At 38.5% G+C, this 24,417-nt stretch overlaps 1 protein-coding gene across 1 annotated transcript in view; it reads right to left on the minus strand.

The window, feature by feature from the left end:
* Positions 1–2,183: 2,183 nt before the first annotated feature.
* The window catches only part of LOC148374116 (Na(+)/H(+) exchange regulatory cofactor NHE-RF2), a 55,832-nt gene continuing 33,598 nt past the window's right edge, over positions 2,184–24,417 (minus strand). The window contains exons 4-6 of the mRNA XM_088332788.1: positions 11,036–11,189; positions 7,898–8,004; positions 2,184–6,211 (exon numbers count right to left, since the gene is read on the minus strand). Of these exons, the coding sequence (XP_088188914.1) occupies positions 6,053–6,211; positions 7,898–8,004; positions 11,036–11,189 (420 nt within the window). The 3' untranslated portion in view covers positions 2,184–6,052. The remainder of the gene's footprint in view (positions 6,212–7,897; positions 8,005–11,035; positions 11,190–24,417) is intronic.

Below are 24,417 nucleotides of genomic sequence, written 5' to 3' on the forward strand. Positions count from 1 at the left end.
TACAGAAGAGTGGTTAGGCCTCCTTCCTCTTAACTCAATGCTAATGAACGGTAGACTTAAGAGAGTAACCCAAACTTGTCTTTAAAATTTTGAATAGAATTGTACAACTTTAACTGCACATTTGAAAAACATATATAATGCTGGACATTATTATTTTTTTAAGTTTCTAAAAGAAATTACTTATTGAATGAATAAGAATAAATGCCAGAGAAAAATGTTTTTTTTAGGTGAGTGTATTTGCAATAGGTGTGATTTTCCCCTTCTAAATATATTTTTGAGCAAAGCCCCCTTAGCAGCAAAAAGTCCTTTTAGGTTGCAGGTACTTAAAAAACTGTAGTACCGTTACCATATTTTATTTGATTTAAACTTCTAGTTTTGATATTATGATGGTCTTCCTTTGAAGGAAACACGTTAATATTTGACCACTAGATGTCAATGTTTTCTGTAGAACAGGGCTGCTCATTTTAAAAGCAGAGCTACTTTTTGGTACTAATTAGCGCAAAGGGCACCCAGTTTGATATGCATATCCAAAACAACAACTTATTGTGTTATTACTATGTTGTTACAATGTTATTACAAGGTTAACTTTTGAAAGTAGGGTTAAATAGACTCAGTCAACCACACACACCAAAAATTATTTAAAAATCACAATGAGCCAGTACTGGTGAACTATTTTCAGAACAGGACTGTGGGCACGCACGCTGTCCTTAGGGGGCACCATGGTGCCTGCGTGTCCTGGTGTAGTGCAAGCGAAAATAAGTGCCAAGGAAGAATACAAACTACAGACTAAAAGTGACCAAAACGGGTCCGTTTGCCAAGATTTTCACAAGGTTTGTGGAATTTTTCACACCTAGGGACAATTTGGACCGGCCAATTCACCTGAAATGCATGTTTTTGGAATGTGGGAGGAAACCGGAGTGCCCGGAGGAAACCCACGCGAGCACGGGGAGAACATACAAACTCCGCACAGAAAGTCTGGAGCTGGATTTGAACCCACGACAGGTTCTCGAGACATTTAACTGTGCCGCACAAGCGCTAACCACTGCGCCGCCGTGCTGTCCCTACTGTAATATATCAATCTTATTTATCTTAATGCAACACTGTGTCATTTCTCTCCACTAAATGTCACTCTATTGTGTAATGCAATCAAAAACCAGGGGCAAAAAGCACAATTAAGAATTAAACTTACGACGAATCGGAGGTAGCAAAACGCACCGTATTCTGTTTTCGCCCCGCTTCCTTGAGGTTTTGGGTACCCGTAGCAGAAAGATGGCAGACAATTATCTCAGTTCAGTTTAGGTGAAGGTCATGTTATATGAAATAAATGCAAATATCGAGTATTAAAAAAAATGCACGGTTATATGATAGTTCAGATATTTTTCTTATTATTCGACTCCATATATATTTTTTAAATGAGTGTTTACTTTACCACTAGGAAGCGCTAAATAATAGACAATGTCCCCTTACTATAGATGTCTGATACAAGATTATTTTTTTAAAAATTCATGTTTATACGACAGTTCACTTTTTTTTGCTTATTATTTGAAGCCTTCCTTCATTCTGCTCTGTAGCAGTCGTTTTCAGTTAAACCTTAAAATATTCCTTAAATAACGACATCATTGAATTTTTTTAATAGAAATGCTGACCTAAACATGTACACTTTGGAGTGACAACTGAGTTGGCTGATGAAAATGTTTCTGTGTGTTTTGTTGAAGGTCATCATAAAAATATACTGTGCATGCTGGGGAACCTTTGGAGATTTTTCTTTGTCACATTGCATCAGACCAGGCTTTCATTCCTAGCCCTGATCTTGTGCATTAACTAAAATGAGTTTTACATTTGTTTCATACTCTGAATCCGAATCGATTCTCCAGTCGGTGGCCAGTTTTACTTCAGTATTTTTGGAAAAACGGAGGTATCGAGTGCAGATCTTTATGAAGCGTCTCAATTTTTCCAGTGTGTTCAACAAGACTGGCGGAGTGCGGCCAGACAATGGTCGTCCACATGCGTCGGCATGCATAGTATGACCTTTGTGTGGCTGGAGCAGCTGTCTGCTAGAGAATTCTGAGAACAGGAAGAAACTGTACGCCGTCGTAATCCTTCATCTGCTGCGACAAAGAGTGGAATGACAGGCAACAGTAACCTCCAAGTGGTGCAAAGTACCACACAAAAATACAAAAACATTCTGGTGCCATTATCACACTTTATTGAAAATGTGACTCCTCGACTCAGCTTTTCAATCGTGTATAATTTATTTTTTTAGCAAAGTTTTACTTGATCATTCTGAAGTTTTGGACAAGTTTTTCAAAGATCCCCGAGAATTATTTTTCCAAGCTTCGGATTTTGGAGGAAAAAAGTTTTGATGATCACACGAAATGACACAGCAGCATGTGCAAGCCAGCTGCTCCTGTGTGCCCTTGCGTTCGTCCCTCACAAAATCTTGGCAATTCTTTCTGAGCTTGGTCATCAGCATTTATGGGCGTTCATTTCATTCACATACGTCCTGATTCAATTCAATAACATGGTATTGTACTTATGGTTAGCAAAAGTATCTTATTTATTGGCTTGTAAGTGTGGCTCTTAATAGAAAGCTATCTAATGAGTAAATGGGTAAATGATTGGAGATAGATTTTCTTTTATTGGCACGTTTACTCAAACTGTCTTTGGGAGAATATTTCTTAACATGGAAGTGGATTTTGAAAGCAGTCTTTATTGTGTACACGTCTTTTGTACCTGTTAACTTGATAAACAAGTAGTGTAATCATGAATTCTGTTGTGAGGTCTCTATGTAATAGTGTAGGAAATGAAGGCACAGAAACACAGCTAAGGCAAAAATCCTTGTTTCCTGCATTTTCTCCTGGAAAGTTGCAAACAATTCAGGATTCCATTTGATCGGAAAGTAATATCACTTTAAGTCACATGTCAAGTCAAGTCACATTTATTTGTATAGCCCTTGATTACAAAAAAATGTCTCAAAGGACTGCACAGGATTACAATTACACCATCGCCTGATCTTAAACCAACATGCGGGCAAGGAAAAACTCAAAACAGCATGAGGAAAAAAGAAACCTTGAGAAGGGGCCTTACAAGTGGTTATCCCCTTTCCAGGATGACCAGGGTGGAATAGATTTAGCATTGAGTCACAGTACACAAACACAGTAAACATCAATAAAAGAGAACATTAGGTAACATGTTGAAATTTGTCCGGAAAGTGCATGACAGCAACGACACCTCAAGCCTGTAAACTAGTCCACAATTTACAATATGGATTCAACAGTAATAATGTTCAATACTCGAGTTAACTCCAAATTGGACAATTACAAAAAAAAAGTTGAGTACAAATGGAAAATGTTGTAGAAAATATTTTAATGTATGCAATAACAAATAATCAATGCAATCCAAAACGCTACTAATATAATGATATGGTAGGATTAATGTCAGTATTTCCTATTTGATTGAGGTCACAAGAGTTTTGGGTTTTTCCCGCAGCTTTTTTTTTTAAAAAACTTTATTTTGGGCACTTTTTCAAATCAAGCAGTTTTAATTGAGATCCACTTATGTTTTTAAGTACATTTTGCAACTACTTCAAATATATTTCTGGATTCAAATGTAGTTATTTGAGGGGTTTTTTCAACAACCTCTTTCAGTTGGTGATTACACTCGGCAGCCAATTATTGTTGACATATTTTGGGTAAAAGTGCTGACACAGTGCAATCAATGTTTAAAGCCATGATTCTTCTTGGAATGAGTTGTAATATATTACAATATTGTTTTTTAATAAATTCATTATTATCACAGCATATTTAAATAGTGGTCAGAGATACACGTATATCAACATGTCGATGTGTTATATCATAAGCTCTTACAATCAAGCATCTGAACCTGAAGCATGTCAACGCCTATATCGACCAGCCGGCAGAGATGGGAAGCTGCGTCGTTGCTGTAATGGACTTTTTGGACTATTTCACAGGCTCGAGGATTTGTTGCTGTCATGCACTTTCTGGACAAATTCCAACATAATACCTAGTTTTCTTTTATTGATGTTCACTATGTTTTGTGTGTGTTACCCAATGCTAAATCTATTACATGCTGGTCATTCTGGAAGGGGGATTACCACTTGTGAGGTCCCTTCTCAAGGTTTATTTTCCTGGTGCTGAGGTTTGGAGTTTTTCCTTGCCCTCATGTCTGTTTAATATCAGGGGATGGTGTAATTGTAACCTGTGCAGTCCTTTGAGGCATTATGTGATTAAGAGCTACCGTATTTTCCGCACTATAAGGCGCACATAAAAATCTTAATTTCTTTCAAAAGCTGACCATGCGCCTTATAATACAGTGCGCCTTATATATGGCTCAATATTAAATCGCAAGGTCTCGCAACTTACGCAACAGCCGCCGACTCGATTTCCCCCCGAACGTGGAGTAGTCCGCGGTGTATGCTGGGATTTATATACCGGCGTTTCATTGGCTAACCAATGTGTCAATCATCATTTGAATTGATCGCTATTGGCTAAAGTTATTCGGCGCCTCGGATAGGCTAGAGGGCCGAAACAAACCCTGCAATTGGCCGAAAAAGATGTGTCAATCATCCGTTAAATCGATCGCTATTGGCTGAAGTTATTCGGAGCCTCGGATAGGCCAGAGGGCCAAAACAAACCCTGCAATTGGCCGAAAAAGATGTGTCAATCATCAGTTAAATCGATCGCTATCGGCTGAAGTTATTCGGAGCCTCGTATAGGCTAAAGGGCCAAACAAACTCAAAGATGACTGAATAGCAAGCTTGCTTAACTACGCCATACAGAAACATGTTTCATTAGTCTGTATTTGTAAATATTTTACTCTCCTGGATTTACTACACTCACGGTTGTAAGAAGACTATGGTTGCGTATCATTATTGAACGTGAGAACTTAGGTGAGCTATGCGGCTTTATATTTTCCCGGTATCTTGTTTTAGAACGACCTTGATGTTGCTGTGATGAGTTGAGTGAATTAAACTCAATTCCAAGTGTTTATTGTCATATGCACAGTAAAGTTGCAAGCGAAAAAGAAAATAGAAACTAAGGAATGGTTGGCATTTCTTGAATCCCAAGACTTTAACCTTCCGAATGATATTTGAAATGATGTTTTTGAGTGACATCGTACGGACACCGCATCCGCACGTGTCTACGACACGTATTTGCTTCTTTGCAAGCTTTGGGAATGTTAAGGTGGTAATCAGTTTGACTGAATCATCTGACTGTTTTGTCGAGTTCCCATTGTACCGCCTTATAATCCGGTGCGCCTTATCTATGGAAGGTATAGGACCAAAAACTATTTTTTGGGGGTGCGCAAAATATAACCCGGTGCGCCCTATAGTGCGGAAAATACGGTATACGAATAAATCTGACTTGACTGTTGCCTGTATGCACCAAGTTGGAGGCCCCTGATATGGATTAACATGTAAGAGCTGTATAATCATGTAGTTAAATTCTTAGATATATGTTGAGATCGTATGAGAAGTAACTCTCGGTGACAGAATTCAAATTCAATAGTGTCTCAAAACTGTAGTTCACTGTTCTTTACTGCATCATTAAATCCACCATCAAAATTGATTATTCATTGCTCCTCTCATGTCAACCACGTAAATCTGTTTTTCACAATAAACCACATTGGGAGTAAATATTCTTGGATGTATTAACCTCCAATCTTTTCTACACTACAAATACACGCACACACATAAACATACCAATTCTCCTTCAAGGGATCTGAAGGCATTTTGTATTGTTAGTGAAACTCTGCCCTCTGCTGCACACAGTTAGTTGTAATTTATGTCTTGAAAAAAATGGCAGCACAAAAGTTTTGTGCACAGCTTCTGGGTTGTTACAAATACTCTGGAGGTCGGCTGATGGCGTCCACTCTGTTACAATGATGTTCTGGAAAGCATCACTGACAACAGTCACCTGTCTTGTACCCTACCTTGCCATGACTGCGAGTGTTTCACTTTAAATAAGAAAAAAGTGTCCATCAAAGTAAAACGTCTGGCGTGTCCTCTCCTGGAATTTGCATTCCCGCGGTCTCAGAAATTGCTGAAGAGTTCGTATTTCTTCATCCAGTCCATCTGCGGCGCTCGCCGCTTCTCTTTGGCATTGAGCTTCCGCTTCTCCTCGGCCGCGGTGGGACTCAGACCGATCTCGGCGAAAGGGTCCGAAAAACGACCTCGCTCGTCGCTTGTCAGCTGAGGGCCACAAGATGGAAGTCAGTATTGGGAGTAACGGGTTACAAAGGAACTCTTCTCGGTTTAGAGTACTGCAACGTGTTACTAGTAGCATTTTATAACTCAAATGCCGTTACAACAATGGTGCGTTGACTTTGCTACTTTTGAAAAGCAGTTCTTTGATCATAATGTTAACTGATCATTCACGTTACTTCCTTTGCTCATGAAGCAACAAACAACCCTCACTCTGCCAGCAACACAAAAATGAAATGAAGGTGGGCGTGTTTATATGTACCTATAAAATACAACGGAATACAGTTATGGTGGCGCCATCTCAAGCACAGCTTCTCTAAATTCTCCACACAGATACAGACGCCTCCCTACTTACGACCATTCGATTTACGAAAAACGGTAATAAGGAATATTTTTTGGGGGATGTCGAAAAATATCCGGAGATTGCTGTAAGTTAGATTTTGTATTGTGTGCACCTTTTTCCGAGCAGAGGGCATTACTGTAGTGCTTCTTTCCGCCACTACCGGCGTGTGGCGCTGTGAGAGGTCACACAGCATCCACCCCGAAGAAGAAATTTGCTTCCTCTTCCTAGTTTGTGTGTAAAAATTCTATACTGTATCTCCAAATTTGCCGTTTTTATTGTTTAATATCTCGTGCATCCATTCAATTGGGTTGGTGTAAAGTGTAAAAAAGAGGCGAGCGGTTTCTTTTGAAATGAAAGTGGAATAAGAAAGCTTGATGCAGTTGAGAAAATGGTTGTATCGCTTTTTTTCAGCCACTTTCTACCACGGAGGAGGAAGTCGCCTATCTGTTGAACCTCATCTTTCAAAAATAAGTTAAACTTCATTATATATTCATTTATTATTTTATGAAATGTTTATCTTTTTAGTACGAAACAATAAGCCTTAAACATACTCATATAACCTTTAAAAATACAAAATATAGCAACTTACGAACAAATTCAACTTACGAACGATCGTCCAGAACCTCGTAAGTAGAGCAGCGTCTGTATTCTCCGAACCGTATGTACTGTACTCAAATCGAAGCCATATTTACAACAATTAAATAACATACTGAGATCAAGTGCTCACTTTATATACGCCTATTTGGCTGTGTGTCACCATTAGTGAGTGGGGCAGCGGCATGGCATATACACAAACAACAAAGCCGATGGGGCAAACCTGAACACATAATTTATGGTAAAAGTGTGCTGAATTTTGGTTATTTTCCTTTTTTTTTTTTTTGCAATACACCGACACATGAAAAAAAAAGAGAAAATATCTGGGACGTTACCCAGAATTGTCGGAAATGTTCTAGTGGTCTGAAGACAAAATGGATATGGAGTGTCTTGGTTTTCAATAGTGAACAAGCCAAAAAGCATAAAGAGTTCACTGCTTCCACAGTTTGGTTTACACCTTTTTTTCTATTTCTTTTATTATGTGGCTATGTTTTAAGCAGTTTTAGGTGGTTTTCAACGTGAGTACAAACGGTAGTTGTTAATGAATTCACTTCAACTTCAGAACAACTCACTACTTTTCAGTGTCAGTAATCTGGGGGGTAACGCAATTACTTTTTCAATGAAGTAACTAATAACTGTATTTATAGCATATATTGATTTGTATTTATTTATAATATTGGTGGATGTTATGCAGATGTTTGTTGAAGTGGATTGGATATGACCAGGACCATACAGACCTGTGTGTTGTTGCCGTGGCTCTTGGTTGACCTGATGGAATGTGAGGTGGAGCTGCCGTTCACCAGGGGGCTGTAAGATCCATTGGAGATAGAGGGGCCATCGTAATCTGCAGCAGTAATCACAAAGCATGCTTAAATACCAAGTGGTAAATAACTTGTTTTAAAAAATATTGGCAACCGAACAACGGCGCGTCTGGGTGACCGTTCACCCTGTTCTCTAAAGCCCCCGTGCGCTCCTGGTCTGCTTAAGCTCCGTCCCCACCATAATATAAAAGGTTAAAGGAACAGTTGTATTATTAAGCGCCTACTAGTGATAGAAAAAAATAATTAATTAAATAGGAACAATATTGGTTTGGAACCCTTTACGTTCCTGTACAATTCGCCTAAGATCCCAATCCGAGACGTATCCAAAGTAAATTAAATGCTGTTCTTGAGCCATTTGGAGAATATGGACTCTGATGTTCTGTCCCAAACTGAAATAATCACTGCAAGTTCTACTAACATTGAGTGATTTGAGTTGGAACACACAGAAAAAGAACGTTTTAATCCTTGCCTGATTTTAAATTGCAATTAAATACCTGCAGATGAGTGTAGCATGGGCATCTTGGGCTGGAAAACATAAGTGACAATAGCTTTAGCTGGTGCCCTGTCAAATTTGATCACAATCTGAACTAAACATATATTTCACACATTTTTCTACGGGTAGGTTTAGGGGTTTCCAAAAGTGGCCATTTGGAGACGACCACTTTACTACACTAAAAGATATGAAAATTTGTATGGGCCACTGTGAAACATTTGTAAATTGTAAATATTTGACTTCTCTTTCCAGAAGTCAAATCAATGGTGCATACTTGCGCGTAATAATGATGCGTAAAAAATGAATCACAGATTGCCTTGCACACTACAGTTTCGGCTGTTTTGATACAACCCTGGAAAATGGCATAAGACGATGTTGGAACTTTTCATTGGCCAACCAAGGTGTCAATCATTATTTGATTTGGTTACTACTGGCTGAAGATATCCGTTTTTATCAAACAGCCCCGTATAGGCTAGCGTGGGCTCTGGACCTTGAAAAGAAGCCTGCTATTGGCTGAGAAAAGTATCAATCGAAAAGTAAGGGCTAACTACTATAATGAAAAAAATGTTATTAGTCTTTATATTTGTAAACGGAAATTATGAGGCAAAAATAATAAATTACTCGAGGAAACGTTCAGCAGAGACGAAATGCTTAAGGCAGATTTCTATTCATCTGTCAGATTATCGCGTGTTTTGGAGTTAATATTTGACACGGCTGGATTCTTCCTTGTTTCAGACTGATCTAGATGTTTCTCTGATGAGTATATTTTGAAATATATATTCATATCTTCAATTCCAAGAGTTTAAGCATTCCAATGATATGTACCATGACATATTTCAGTGACTGGTGATATAATAAATACAAGTATTTGTTTATCAAAATTCCAGATGGCCTGCCGGCAGGCCGTCGGCACGTTGAGGGGTTAGAAAAGAATCCAAAACACATGAACTATGATAAAAACCTGTATTTTCAAAAAAATACTGGAGATATTTGCATTCATTTTACACATCATGAGCTAATGGTCAGCCATTTTTCTGCTACAGGTAACTAAAATACCCCAAAACAGTTGGGAGGTAAAATTGTGTATTTTAGTCACTTAGAGTCTCCATAGTTTGTATTCTTTTCTTCACCCGTTTTTGGTTGCACTACACAATACAGCAGTCTCTAGTGGACAAAAAATACACATTGTTCCTTTAATGTAAGTAAAGCCCATGCAAATTATGAATTAATTTGTATTTTTTCCACATCAATTCTTCTACAGTTCCACAGTAATTCTTAATGGTTTTTTTAGATCTTATTTTGCATATCAAATCAAAATCAGTGGAATGTTTTTAATAAGAGCTTTCCTCGTGGAAAACCTGATTTGACCCAAGCTCCAGAGGCCCCTAAGAAAATAGAGTTTGAGACCCTTAAAGAAAGCACTGGACATACTTTTTAAACGCCAACCTTCAGTAAACACTGCTGATATTTCTTTTTTGTTTTACACATTTTGATTTATACTGTTTTGCATGTTTTTCTTTGAATCTGTGTTTTAATTGGTTAAAATTTAATGTTTTTTTCTGTGGTATTTTAAAGTTTGATTATAGCACTGCATAACTCATATATTTAAGTTATGTTTTGCAGATGTTTCTGTTTTGTTGTTTATATATACTGGTATATACATATATTTCTTTTTTTTCTTTCAGGAATCCTTTATTTTACTTTGAATTTGTCTTGGGTAAAGTAGCTAAAAGGTTTTTCTTGAAATTTAAAAATAGGTAAAAGTTCACTGTAGATTGACAGCTACCCAGCCCCCCAGGGAACAAGGAGCACAGCAGCAGGGGAAAAACCAAAAACCTGCAAGCAAGCATTATGACAACGAACCAACGACTCAATGTGACCAAACCACACCATTTTTTATTTTTTCCCCCGAACCTTTCGCAAGGTTTTTGGGGGTACCTGTAGCAGCAAGATTGCAGACAAGGAAAATCTAGTTCACGAGCAGTCCCAGAGGCTACCACTACAGAACGCTAACATAGGTATTTTTGCAAATCAAAATAGTCTTTTTTAGTGAATGAAGGTTTTTTTTGTTTACTATTCAAAGGCTCTAATAATACACAATCCTCCTTAAAAGTTGAATTCAACCCAAAGTATTTCATCACATAAATCTGTTGGACGGATCACCAATACTTGGAACATGGCGTTTTAATTATTGTTTTTCTTTGAAGAATATGAGTTAAGAAGCAAAATGCACCTATTTTTAGTCTTATCTGGGGGCAGCCATATTGTCAAAGGATGATGATGTCAATGTTTCAGAGTGCTTAGCTAGCAACCAATCACAGTTTGTCTGATATCTGCAGCAGAGCCATGACTGCTCATATGCTGAAACCTGAACAACATTGATGTAATCGATACATTAACACTGCCCCAAGAGTTGGATAAAAACGAAAATATTTTGCTTCCTGACTCAAATTATACTAACACAAAAGGCCCGGTTTGGACTGGTAGGGGTACATCCAACATCAAATTGTTAGGGGTTCTTTGGGATGACTTCTTCTTTAAGCCAAAGGGTGACTTATTACCTTTCACATGGCTTGCCGTGGGGACGATACCCTTCATTTTGAAGTACTCATCCGTGTCTGGATCTACAACTAGCAACCACGTCTCGTTGCCACCTTTCTTTATGAAGGCCACCACCTCGGAGTGCCGCATGCCCTCGATGTTAACACCATTTACCTAAAAGGAGAAGCACTTGGAAAATACATGACTAAAAAACACAACGGAAATTATTATTCTGTTCTCAACAACGGATACCCTGTTCGTCCATCCAAAATTAAATTTAGGAGCACCCCTAAAAACAAAGTTGTTTTGGAACAAAACTCTTGCTTGCTATACGGAAGGAAAATCTAGTTTACGAGCAGTCCCAGAGGCTACCACTACAGACAGCTAGAGACCGTTTACCGATCAAAACTGCACAATGTCAGCATCAGCTTGTCCAGTTTGCAAATGCAAACTACTACAGGCGAAAAAAAACCTGTGCTGTAAACATTTATTCTGTGTATGTTCATTTAAAGTTACAGTCACCTTAATTTTAATTGTGCAGCAAGTACTTACGCATCATCAACAGTCTCTCGATTTCATACCTCTGAACCTTTGCCAATTGGTGCCCTATTTAATGATTGATTGATTGATGAGCCCTTATGCTTTATTTGCTCCAAAGAGATGAAAAAAGAAGAGTTTATTGAGCACGTCTAAGAAATGCTCGCAAATCAGGTGGTTACACTGCCGCCATCTCCTAGCTTAAAGTTATGATTGCAGCTTTAAATTTTCTAATTCCGAATCCAAACTCTTAAAAATGTTTTCCGTCTAAAAATTGTTACAGGGCATATACAATGTGAAATGATGAAAAAACAAAACGTATAATTTGACAGGTATGCGATCCCTGACACTTTTCCTAGCATCCCCCTAGCTCCGCACCTGACCCACACATTCGTTACAGCGCTACTACAGCGCTACTAACCCTAACCCCTAATAAACTCAAATTCTTATTTAACTTATTACTGTATATTTTTATTTTCTACTTGAATATTTTTTAGTGATCTGGATAGTGTGTTTCATAGTCATTTGAGCTTCACTTGTATGCTTTTAAGAAAAGGGAAGCAAACGAATTAGTTTTTAAATGTTTTATATTGGGAAAATGTTACACGAGCAATTCGAGCTAGGATCACGATACTTGAACGAATTAAGTTTGTATGAAGAGGTACTATCTCTCAGGAACCGTCCTCTCGTGGTTCAGATCCCACCTCTCAGATAGGACGCACTGTGTTAAATATGGTGAAATGACATCTGAGCCCTTTAATGTTACCTGCGGTGTTCCGCAGGGTTCAGTGCTTGGCCCCCTTCTTTTCAACATTTACATGCTTCCATTAGGGGACATTATTCGCAAGTACAATATCAGCTTCCACTGCTACGCAGACGACACTCAACTCTATCTTCCGTTGGAGAAATCTTCCACACTAAACTGTGGAAATTTGGAGGCCTGCCTCACTGAGATAAAAGAGTGGATGTCACTCAATTTCTTGCGTCTTAACTCTGAAAAGACCGAAATGTTAGTCATTGGTCCATCTAAATGCCGTGACTTATTCTCAAAAACTGCTGTGAACATTGACAAATGTCACATCACACAGAGTGACTCAGTTAAAAATTTAGGTGTCATATTTGACCCTGATCTAACCTTTGAGATGCATGTAAAGAAAATTACTAGAACCGCTTTCTTCCATCTTCGTAACATTGCCAAAATCCGTTCAATACTGTCTCAGTCTGATGCGGAAACTATAATTCATGCATTTGTTACCTCCCGTCTCGATTACTGTAACTACTCTCCGGTCTCCCGAAGTCCAGAATCAAGTCTCTTCAGCTAGTACAAAATGCCGCAGCGAGGCTTTTAACTAGGACAAAAAAGTACGATCACATAACACCGATTTTGGCTAACTTGCACTGGCTCCCAGTTAGCCAAAGATGTGACTTCAAGGTTCTCTTTGTATTGTACAAAATCATACATGGACTTGCTCCCTCTTATCTTTCAGATCTGATCTGCCTCTATGTCCCGGTCCGAAGCCTACGATCTGAGAGTGCCGGTCTTCTGGTGATCCCGAGAGCAAAGAAGTGTTCTGCTGGTTCGAGAGCGTTCTCCATTCGGGAACCGGTGCTGTGGAATGCTCTTCCCCCTGAGATCCGATCTGCAACCTCAGTGGAAATGTTTAAATCTAAACTCACTTCTACTCCATTGCATATGAATAATAACCTACTCTTCTTGTCGGCTGAAAAATAGTCTGTGTAACATAGTGTACTAATCTGTGAAGCCCTTAGAGACTTATTGTGATTAAGGGCTATACAAATAAAAATGACTTGATTTGACTTGACTACTATAGTGTACAGTACTTTCCTTTTTAAAATCACACTTTCTGAATAGCCCACTAGGAGGAGCCGTAGCATAATATATGTCCTGTTCGAATTGTGTGAAATGGAAAGCTCCCATTGCCTTACATATGGGTTGTATGAGTGTAGGACGACCATGACCCTATGAGTGTGTGTAAACAGTGTGTATTAAAGAGGTTTTTGCTGTCTTTTCTAACCTGTTTAGTTGAGCACTGAATAAATGAAAGGTGCCGTTTACTCAAAAGCATTGAATGATTCAAACTGCATCATGTGCATGTGATTGACGAAGCTGCATCCAGACACGGCTTTCTTGTGTCAGATAGTTTCCCACAATGCACCATTAGCTATCTGCATAAATTATGAATGATGCTCCTTGGTTTCGGGGCGGGTTTCATATGTCGGTGTCCCTAGGAGCACCAAATAAGTGCCTACCGTAATGCCCTTTAAAAAGGATATTTGGGGACACCCACAACAGGTCCTTCAGGATAAACAAGGAACAATTTAAACAGGTGTTAATTCATCATTTTTCCTCACCGAATGAAACCGACCTCCTGAGCAAACAAAACTCCTTGTAGTCCGACTAATAACAGGTGTCATGTTTTCCTGCTCTTCATCAACACCGCATCCCACACATGACAATGCACTCTGCTTTCTGGGATAATTAATGTGTTCTAGGAACAGGGTGACTTCTCAAGGGACTCTATCTGCAAAACCTGAGCAGCCGTTTGTGCATGCATGTGTGCGTGGGCGTGCAGCAGCGAGAGATGACTATTCCATCTCTTAGTGCTTTGATTAAGATTGACATCCATCTGCTCGGAATATTCCTCTGTGTTTTGCCACTCAATGTAAATCTGTTAGCATTAAAACGACTTAAGAAGTCAAACTGATCTTGCCAATTAGCAATTGTATTTGTCATAAACATGAACACTGCACGGATAGTGTGTCCTTATACTGCTAGTGTCATAATTATACTTGATGGGCTACGCTGAATTGATTGGTAAAGCGTGTTTAATGCCGAGCGACATTTTTAATCATTTGTTTACATTTTTTTACTTTAATCTACAGCAGGACCGGCCAAAGGCTTCATGGAGCCCTAAGCAAAATTAAATTTGGGGCGCCCTATTACTTGATAATTTGCATCCATACTGGAACTCATTTTCCATTTTCTACTTCAGGGGTGGGCCACTATTTGGAGTCAGGGGCTGCATGTGACATGTTACACTTTTTATAAAAGATTAGTTTCATCAAATAAGTTTTGAAACGACCACAATTAGAGCAAAATAGTATATTAGGTCGCTGTTTTAAGCACCTCATTTGATATTTACTTTTTGAAGTTTTACTGTAGGATAAATGTTTTTTGTAGTACTTCTGAAGTTGGATTTTTATTACAGCTCTGTAGTTTTGTTGTTGTTTTATTTTTGTACTTTTTTTGTTGTATTTTTTAACTTGTATGCAGTATTTCCATAGAAATTATTTTTTAGTATTTCTGTAGTACATTTGTTGTAATACACCAAAAAAATCTACTTGCGTAAATCTGCAGTATTTTTGTATTATTACAATAGTTTTATGATTATAGTATTTTTGCAGTATTACTGTAGTGTTATTTTTGTAGTATTTTTGTACTATCTATCTATTTTGTAGTTTTTCCATATAATAATTTTTGTTGTATATCTGTAGCATTTCTGTAGTATTTTTGTAGTACAACATTACTGTAGGTTTATTTTTGTAGTACTTTTGTGAAAATTCCAGAGGAGAATTTTTGTAGTATCGCTATAGGTGTAATTAGCAGTTTCTGTTGAAATCATCGTGTAGAAGTATTTTTGTAGTAATATTTTTCTAGTAGTTTTCTTATATTATAGTATTCTGTATTGGTATGTTTTTAGTATTTTAGTAGAAGTATAATTGATGTATTTCCAAAGCAGTATTTCATTGGTATTTTTTAGAATGTTTGTATAATTTCCATAGTTGTATTTTGTCATATATATTTAGTATTTTTGGAATAGTACTGTAGTTGTATTTTTGTAGTAGTTTTGGAGTAAATAATTCTGTAGTAAGGTAGTATTTTATAATGTAGTATTACTGTATTAGTATTTTTGTAGTAGTTTGTTTTCAGAAGGAAAGCAAAATAAAGTATGAAGTCCCTATATTTAAGCACTATATTTAATACTTTGCAGTTTTTAGGTAATATTTTTGATGAGTTATTGTAGAAGTATTTTTTAAATGGGCACCCAAAGTGACAACGGGGGACAACGTTGGCACCCAAAAAGTTAACCACTCTTGGAGGGCCCCTAGTGGTTGCGGGACCCTAAGCAGCCGCTTAGCTCTGATCTACAATGTGTCTTTATATTTATGAACAATACATTATTGTTGGAACACGCTGTTTTGAATAACGTATTCTTTGAATAACGTATTCTTTTCGGACATGAGCCATCATATACAGATGCATTTTAAGAAATACTCGTAGGTCCAAAAACTTGTATTTACACAACATAAGGCTCATCTATGGTATTAGGAAAATCATGGAATTCTACAATAATGCTCTGAAGATTAAAGTTTGAACTTTGGTAATGCTTGAACTTTAAAATCACAAATTGATAATAATTAGGGAAGCACATTATTTTTTTTTCATACTCCGTTTTCAGACCAATACCGGTAATGTTGAACAGACTTTTTTTTTGTAGAATTAGTCCCTTGAAAGTACCGTATTTTCCACACTATAAGGCGCACCTAAAAGTCTTAATTTTTTTCAAAAGCTGACCATGCGCCTTATAACACAGTGCGCCTTATATATGGCTCAATATTAAATTCGCATGGTCTCGCAACCTACTCAACAGCCGCCGACTCGATTTTACCCCGAACGTGGAGTAGTCCGCGGTGTATGCTGGGATTTATATACCGGCGTTTCATTGTCTAACCAATGTGTCAATCATCATTTGAATCGATCACTATTGGCTGAAGTTATTCGGAGCCTCGGATTGGCTAGATGGCCAAAACAAACCCTGCAATCGGCCGAGTTTAGCAATGGCGTAGCAAGTCCGCGGTGTATGCTGGGATTTATATACCGGCGTTTCTTTGGCTAACCAATGTGTCAATCATCATTTGAATCGATCACTATTGGCTGAAGTTATTCGGAGGGTCGGATTGGCTAGATGGCCGAAACAAACCCTGCAATCGGCCGAGTTTAGCAATGGCGTAGCAAGCTTGCTAAAGTACGGCATAAAGAAACATGTTTCATTAGTCTGTATTTGTAAATATTCTACTCTCCTGGATTTACTACACTCACGGTTGTAAGAAGACCATGATTGCGTATCATTATTGAACGTGAGAACTTAGGTGAGTTATGCGGCTTTATATTTTCCCGGTATCTTGTTTTAGAACGATCTTGATGTTGCTGTGATGAGTTGAGTGAATTAAACTCAATTCCAAGTGTTTATTGTCATATGCACAGTAAAGTTGTGAGCGAAAAAGAAAATAGAAACATAGAAATGTTTGGCATATTCTTGAATCCCAAGACTTCAACCTTCCGAATGATATTTGAAATGACACATTTAAGTGACATCGTACGGACACCGCATCCGCACGTGTCTACGACACGTATTTGCTTCTTTGCAAGCTTTGGGAATGTTAAGGGGGTAATAAGTTTGACTGAACTATCCGACTGTTTTGTCGACGTTCCCATTGTAGCGCCTTATAATCCGGTGCGCCTTATCTATGGAAGATATAGGACCAAAAACTATTTTTTGGGGGTGCGCCCTATAACCCGGTGCGCCCTATAGTGCGGAAAATACGGTAATATCCTTTCAAAATATCATAGTTTTTCTCCAAGTGACTGTTCATCAGTCCATATTTGTGTTTTTGGACCGGTGACTGTGATATCATTTTTTTTTGCAATTATCTGGCATAGGGGTTAAAAATCCCAGTCTTTAAGCACCACATGCCTGGCAAGTTTTTGGAAGTTTCAAATGACAAATGATCAGGTCTTTTAGCAAGCTGTAGAGAGGTTAATACCTAACCTGATGATTGGAATCACCTGTATTGGAGCAGAGGAACTTTAAAATAATGTAGGACACGCAACCCTCGAGGTTTGCCCTCACCTGATTTTTCGGAACATGTCCCGATCAAGCAAGAAGGCTCCTGTTTCACAGTAGGTTTCCCTCTCTCTCTTTTACAACCTAACCCTATTTGGCCACTCACTTTGGGTTGTCGCCTACCTTTTGGATCACGATTGTTACCTTACTGCCTGACCTTTCATGTACCGAACCCTGCTGACCACCGTTTAGTGTACTAATCTGTGTTCCTGCACTGTGCCCGATAATGATCATGCATCCTTAAAACAAAATGATAATAGTAACAATGATACAACACATTGATATTTTTTTTCTCCAACTTGCACCTCACTCCTAAATGGTGGTCCGTACAATCAGTCAAACTAATGCTGAGAGGCTCCAATTCAATCAAGTTTACTGTTCTATTTAACACTACTGCAATAGCGTTATTTCCTTCCTGAAGTAAAAAAAAAAGCATCCCGTGGAATGCACAACTCTTTTAGTATGAGAAAATATATATATATATATATATATATATATATATATATATATATATATATATATATATATATATATATATATATATATATATATATATATATATATATACATATATACACACACACACACATATATTTGTATTTGTATTTCTAGGAAACTCTTTGATTTCATCTAATTAACTTCAGAAGGCAATACTCCGAGACATGGCTATGCCGTGATGTTTGAAAAGACATTGAAAACATTTTTTGAACCCATAAAAATGGTTAGAGTCTGAGAATCTGAGGCACCAAAGGTCATGGGAACCACAACTAAATCCCGTGAGAGCAAAACTTGATGCAACCATGATAAAAAAACAGATGTGCTTTAAATTGACAATTATTCAATTTATTTATTTAATTCAATTATTCAAAAGAATCACCAAGAAATATTCATTTTAGTAACCCCGTTTGTGTCATTAATTGCTGGCAACACTACATGGTGAGATATTCAAGTTATAATGGTAAAACATTGAATCACACGGCTGTACCTGGAAGCAATAATCAAATTTGAATAAAATTCGATCCTTTCCATGCAATACTCATCCTATGAGACCTTCATGCGGCTGATTTATGACTCGAACAACTCCCAACACAGAAAAAAAGTAAAAAGATACCACCAGTGGGGTATTCCTGCCGATTGACATAGTGCAGACTGCATACCTGTCAATCTCCACGGCTCCATGCACGTACAAACTGTTGTATTTTCCCGTACAAAATACAATACAATCGTACACCATATTTTTTGGGGGGGAATGATGCATGATGGGAAATCCCCAGGCGGTAGACGCATGCGCACATTAGCATTAAACCGCTCGCTTCGTTTGCAACGAAAAAATGCATAAAAAACGTACTTTGTACGGCAAAACTGTACAGGTTGACAGGTATGAGACTGAGCCCCGACATCAGGTCTTGATGGCAGACACACACAAGCATGACCCCTTCTCTTGTAGCGGGTACAAACTAAGTCACATCTGCTTTCAATAAGATATGCTGTTAGGTGCTTGTAAGCGGCGCTGCAATTTTACTGCTCTTTTATTGGTTGATCCCTGCAGCTTGGAAAAATGACAATGGTGATGACATCCCATATGTTACCTTCATAACCTAGATCACGTTTTTACAAGGAAAGTCTGATATCACTTTTTTCAGACTGATGCAACTATTCTTCTCTATACATATCGTTTGTCCCAAAACTAAGAGAGCAAAGTATTTGAGATGCTTTTTTCCAGTGATTTAGGATCTAGTATTAGCATTGTTACACGCAGCTGACCTTCAATGCCAGGACATGGCTTATCTGAAACAGCAACCAGAGGATGAAGTATGCTGACGACACAACGGTGGTGGGCCTCATCAGGGATGACAACGACCTGGCCTACAGAGAGGAAGTGGAGCAGATGGTGGGCTGGTGCAAGGACAACAGCCTGGTCCTGAATGTTGACAAGACTAAAGAGATCATTGTCGACTTTAGGAAAAACCAGCCCAACCATGCCCCACTTTGCATCAACAACAAGGCTGTGGAGGTTGTCAGCAGTATCAAGTTCCTAGGGGTGCACATCACAAACAAACTCACCTGGTCCGTGAACACTGCATCTCTGGTTAAGAGGGCACAGCAGCGCCTGTACTTCCTGCGGAGGATGAGGAGAGCCCACCTGCCCCCACCATCCCTCATCACATTCTACAGGGGCACCATAGAGAGTATCCTGACCAGCTGTATCTGTGTGGAGGCTGCAGCGCTACCGACTGGGGTAGTGTGAGGAGGGTAACGAGGACAGCGGAGAAAATAATCGGGACTACACTTCCCTCCATTCAGGACATTGGCCAGAAGCGCTGCTTATCCCATGCTAAGAACATTACCGGGGACCCCTCTCACCCCCATCATGGACTATTCACTCTGCTAGCCTCTGGGAAGAGGTACTGCAGTGTGCGGTGCAGGACCACCAGGCTCCGCAATAGTCTAGTCCCCCTGGCCATTAGACTGTTAAATGGTCAATCTAACATATAGTTAACTAAAATCTAAACGGCTGCTAATTTGACTTTTGCACTAGTGGCAGTTTTTTTATAGCTTGCCACTCCTTGCACATTTGATCTCTGCACTATTGTTACTTACAGTGTTATTACTTACAGTGTTATTGTTTACAATATAATGGTACTGTGTACCTGACTTGTTAACCTGACTGCCCATCTTGCACATCTGGTTAGCGTCTCTTCTTGCACTATCGGCACTATGGTAAATAACACAATACAGCTTTATTTATATCTGTACACTGAAGGACACTGAGGGAAACTGTGGGAGTCAGATCCATCGACATTTCGTTCTGTATACACGTGTACTAGAATGACAATAAAGTAGATCTGAATCTGAATCTGAATCTGAATGAAAGTGCTGTATCTGAGTCAGATCAGGGGGCTTCTCCTGCTTTTGGCAACCATGGAAAGCTATAATGTTTTCTGTGGGGAACAAAGCACTACCCCAAAAAAACAGCCTGGGGAGGGATAAAGGATCCGTGAACCCTGCAAATTACTTTAAATTATAATAAAGTGTTAATTTCCTAGTATTATTTTGTTAAGACATATTAATTAGAAAAGAGAGAATTGAATGGATTTCCCTAAATCTGATGGGCAACTTTCAGTAAAGACAGAATGTTTTCAGTTAATGACCATTTGAAGATAACGTAACCGATACTAGTAAATGCTTTTTCTTCAAATTTTATACTGTAGTATTCGTACCTGGCATCCCAAGATTGTACACATGCACTGTTATTTAAATAGATTTTATCAACCTTTCTCTAAAAATTGCCTTGACTATTTAAATACAGGACAACAGAGCATCTGACTGTCAAGTGTACTTCCTGTGCTGTGATGCTCATCCTACGTAAGCTAATGTAGGGGAGTGGCTGGCTAAACCAGTAACTGTTGATAGAAATTCATAAACACACTCACACTTAAGGACACAGAAGAATAGTAGTGTTAAGGACATTATGGGTTAGCAAGTGCTCAATGGAAACAAAGGGAGCTTTTACACATATGCACATTTTTTTATTATAATTTATAATTAGTAAATACATGATTTTAATAAGCAAAAATCTTAACTGCTAATTGACTTCTGTTTGTAAAAGTTTCAAAAGTTGTTAACATTTTTTCAGTTAAAAATAATGGATTGCTATAGGAGTTTACAATATAGAAAAAAATGGAAAGTTCCTTCTTTGTGTAATACATTTTCCTTCCATCTGTAATCGTATAGTAAGGACTGCATCGTGCTATAATGAACGTAAGCAATTTTTGACATAACACTGGAAAATGTCATATACTTAGTGTAGTTTTCTGATTTGTTTTTTGTTTGTTTGCTGTAAACAAAACATGAAAACCTTTGTACTGGTAAATAAATAAAAATTATATATATACTGTATATATATATATAAATATATATATATATATATATAAAATTAACGCCAACAAAGTATTCAATGATTATTAGGAACAAGAAAATAGCCATGTTTTGAGTCGACAGGAGCTCTAGTGCCGCTTAGTGTCTATCTGTACCCACAACTGTATAAAACCCAACTCATATGTTTTTAGACTTTATTTGTGGAAGACACACACAAAGAGAATGCGAACCTGCAAACTGCTCAACTCCTCACAGGTAAGCCCAGACTCAAATTCAAATGAGTGAGACCTTTCGACTGACATGACCGCTAGTCAACTGAGCCAACCACTGTCAAAGTAACCTAATGCTGAGCAGAGGCGATTTTAGGTTCAGAGATTTGGGGATGCTGAGCTGGTTAAAAGAATGTTTTTCATTTCAATTAAAGTGATTTAGGACCATTCAACACTGTTCAGGTGTGTCACTTCCCATCTGTGAACATAGCATTACACTGAAACACTATTATACGCGATGCCCAGTTTTTACTCATTTATTTCTAATACACAGTGCATAATCTATTAGAAAGAAATCCATTGGAGCATCCGTAGACTCCGCCGCTATGCTGCAAGTGACACTGGCAAAGCGAAGGAGGAGCAGGGAGGTGGGGCGAGAGCGGTGCTGGGAGTCATATGGACTGAAATATTTTAAGGCAGTGGAGTATTTCAAATACTGCGTTGTTCTCATTTTGGTTTTGTTTTACTTTTATTTTAATCACGCGATTTTCATTATATTAAAGCCCATCTTGTATTTATTAAAGCCACAATGTGTAATATTTGACCACTAAATGGCACTGTGTTGTCTTGTGCGACTAAGGCTCTGTGCTGCAGAGTACAGCGTGGCGGCAGGATGCCGGACAAACATGGCGACGACCTAAGTAGGGATTCCACTCCGTAAAATTCGGACCAATCAATTTTTTTTTTGTTGCATAAAGAATAAAATCGGTATGATAGTTCGTGTATTTCTGCCTAGTATTCAAATAAGTGTTATTTTGTAGGTTTTTTTTATAGGTATTACTAGGAGTAAATAAATATCACCGTAAAATTCTGACTAAAATCCGCAACTTGTCCCCCAAGCGTTCAACCCTGCGGCTTATACTATGATGCGACTAATTTATGCATTTCTTTCCAACAGCCACCAGGGGCTCCCAAGCAGTAAAAGTAAGAGTGAGACACGTGGAATATGTGTTGAGAAAGACGCATTTTTAATGTAACTTTGCGCTTTGTGGATGGATAAAACTAGACTCAACATGAAAAAGGTAAAAAAAAAAAAAAAAAGAGGGGGGGCTAATTACCATATAGGGAATCATTTTATGAGTTTATTTGTAAACGGAAATAATGTCATAAGAAGGAACGTCCAATGAAGCAGAAATGTTTAAGGCGGATTTCTATTTATCTGTTGCCATTATCTTGTGTTTTGGAGTAGATATTTCACATGGTTGGATTCTATGGATTGTCTTTGATGTAACCAAGCCATTCTCACAGACATTCGAAAAAGTTGAAAATGGCCAGGGGAAGTACTGGTGTGTTACTCTATAGTTTTCAGTTATTTTTTTTTCAGATTGATGTTTATTTGATAAGTATATTTTGAAATGGTCATTTATATCTTGAATCCCAAGAGTTTAAGTGTTTCAATGATATGTTGCAAGACGTGTTTTAGTGACTGGGTGCGATTTATAGTCCGAAATTTGCGGTTACTCACTGTCCGTTTAAAGAAAAGAGAGTTTTAAAAATGCTATAAATTTAGGGGGACCTGGGGTTAAATTTGGGGCTGCTTGAGCACCCCGAAAAACGAGCTGGTGACGCCCATAATGCTGACAATGAGTAAGCTAGATGTAAAGAACCTCTTATTCTTCTCCCTCATTCTCATTCAAATGCTGGTCTTTGATATTAGGACATATTAGGCAGCCCAGCAAGGAGGGTGCTGGCCATCAGAATTTTCTGGAGTCAACTGACTAGCCTGTTCTTCAAAGATCGAAATGATCAGGTACCGTATTTTCCGCACTATAAGGCGCACCTAAAAGCCTTTATTTTTTTCAAAAACTGACCATGCGCCTTATAATACAGTACGCCTTATATGTGGATCAATATTAAGTCGCAAAGTCTTGCAACTAAGGCAAACAGCCGCCGACTAGATTTTCCCCCAAAGACGAAGTCGTCCGCGGTGTATGCTGGGATACATATGTATGCCGGCGTTTCATTTCCCAGCCAATGCGTCAATCATCATTTGAATCGATCACTATTGGCTAAAGTTATTTGGAGGTAAAGGAGGCGGATACTTTTTATCATTTACAGGCTCGCGTAGGCTAAAGGGGCAAAACAAAGCCTGCAATTGGCCGAAAAACATGAATGTGAATAGCAAGTTTGGTTGTCTACGGCATAGATAAAACATGTTTTAGTATTCTGTACAGGGAGTGCAGAATTATTAGGCAAATGAGTATTTTGACCACATCATCCTCTTTATGCATGTTGTCTTACTCCAAGGTGTATAGGCTCGAAAGCCTACTACCAATTAAGCATATCAGGTGATGTGCATCTCTGTAATGAGAAGGGGTGTGGTCTAATGACATCAACACCCTATATCAGGTGTGCATAATTATTAGGCAACTTCCTTTCCTTTGGCAAAATGGGTCAGAAGAGGGACTTGACAGGCTCTGAAAAGTCAAAAATAGTGAGATATCTTGCAGAGGGATGCAGCACTCTTAAAATTGCCAAGCTTCTGAAGCGTGATCATCGAACAATCAAGCGTTACATTCAAAATAGTCAACAGGGTCGCAAGAAGCGTGTAGAAAAACCAAGGCGCAAAATAACTGCCCGTGAACTGAGAAAAGTCAAGCGTACAGCTGCCAAGATGGCACTTGCCACCAGTTTTGCCATATTTCAGAGCTGCGACATCACTGGAGTGCCCAAAAGCACAAGGTGTGCAATACTCAGAGACATGGCCAAGGTAAGAAAGGCTGAAAAACGACCAACACTGAACAAGACACACAAGCTGAAACGTCAAGACTGGGCCAAGAAAAATCTCAA

This window comes from Urocampus carinirostris, chromosome 1, assembly GCF_059441175.1.
Source record: "Urocampus carinirostris isolate Australia breed hairy pipefish chromosome 1, RoL_Ucar_1.0, whole genome shotgun sequence".
NCBI classification, from domain to species: Eukaryota; Metazoa; Chordata; class Actinopteri; order Syngnathiformes; family Syngnathidae; genus Urocampus; species Urocampus carinirostris.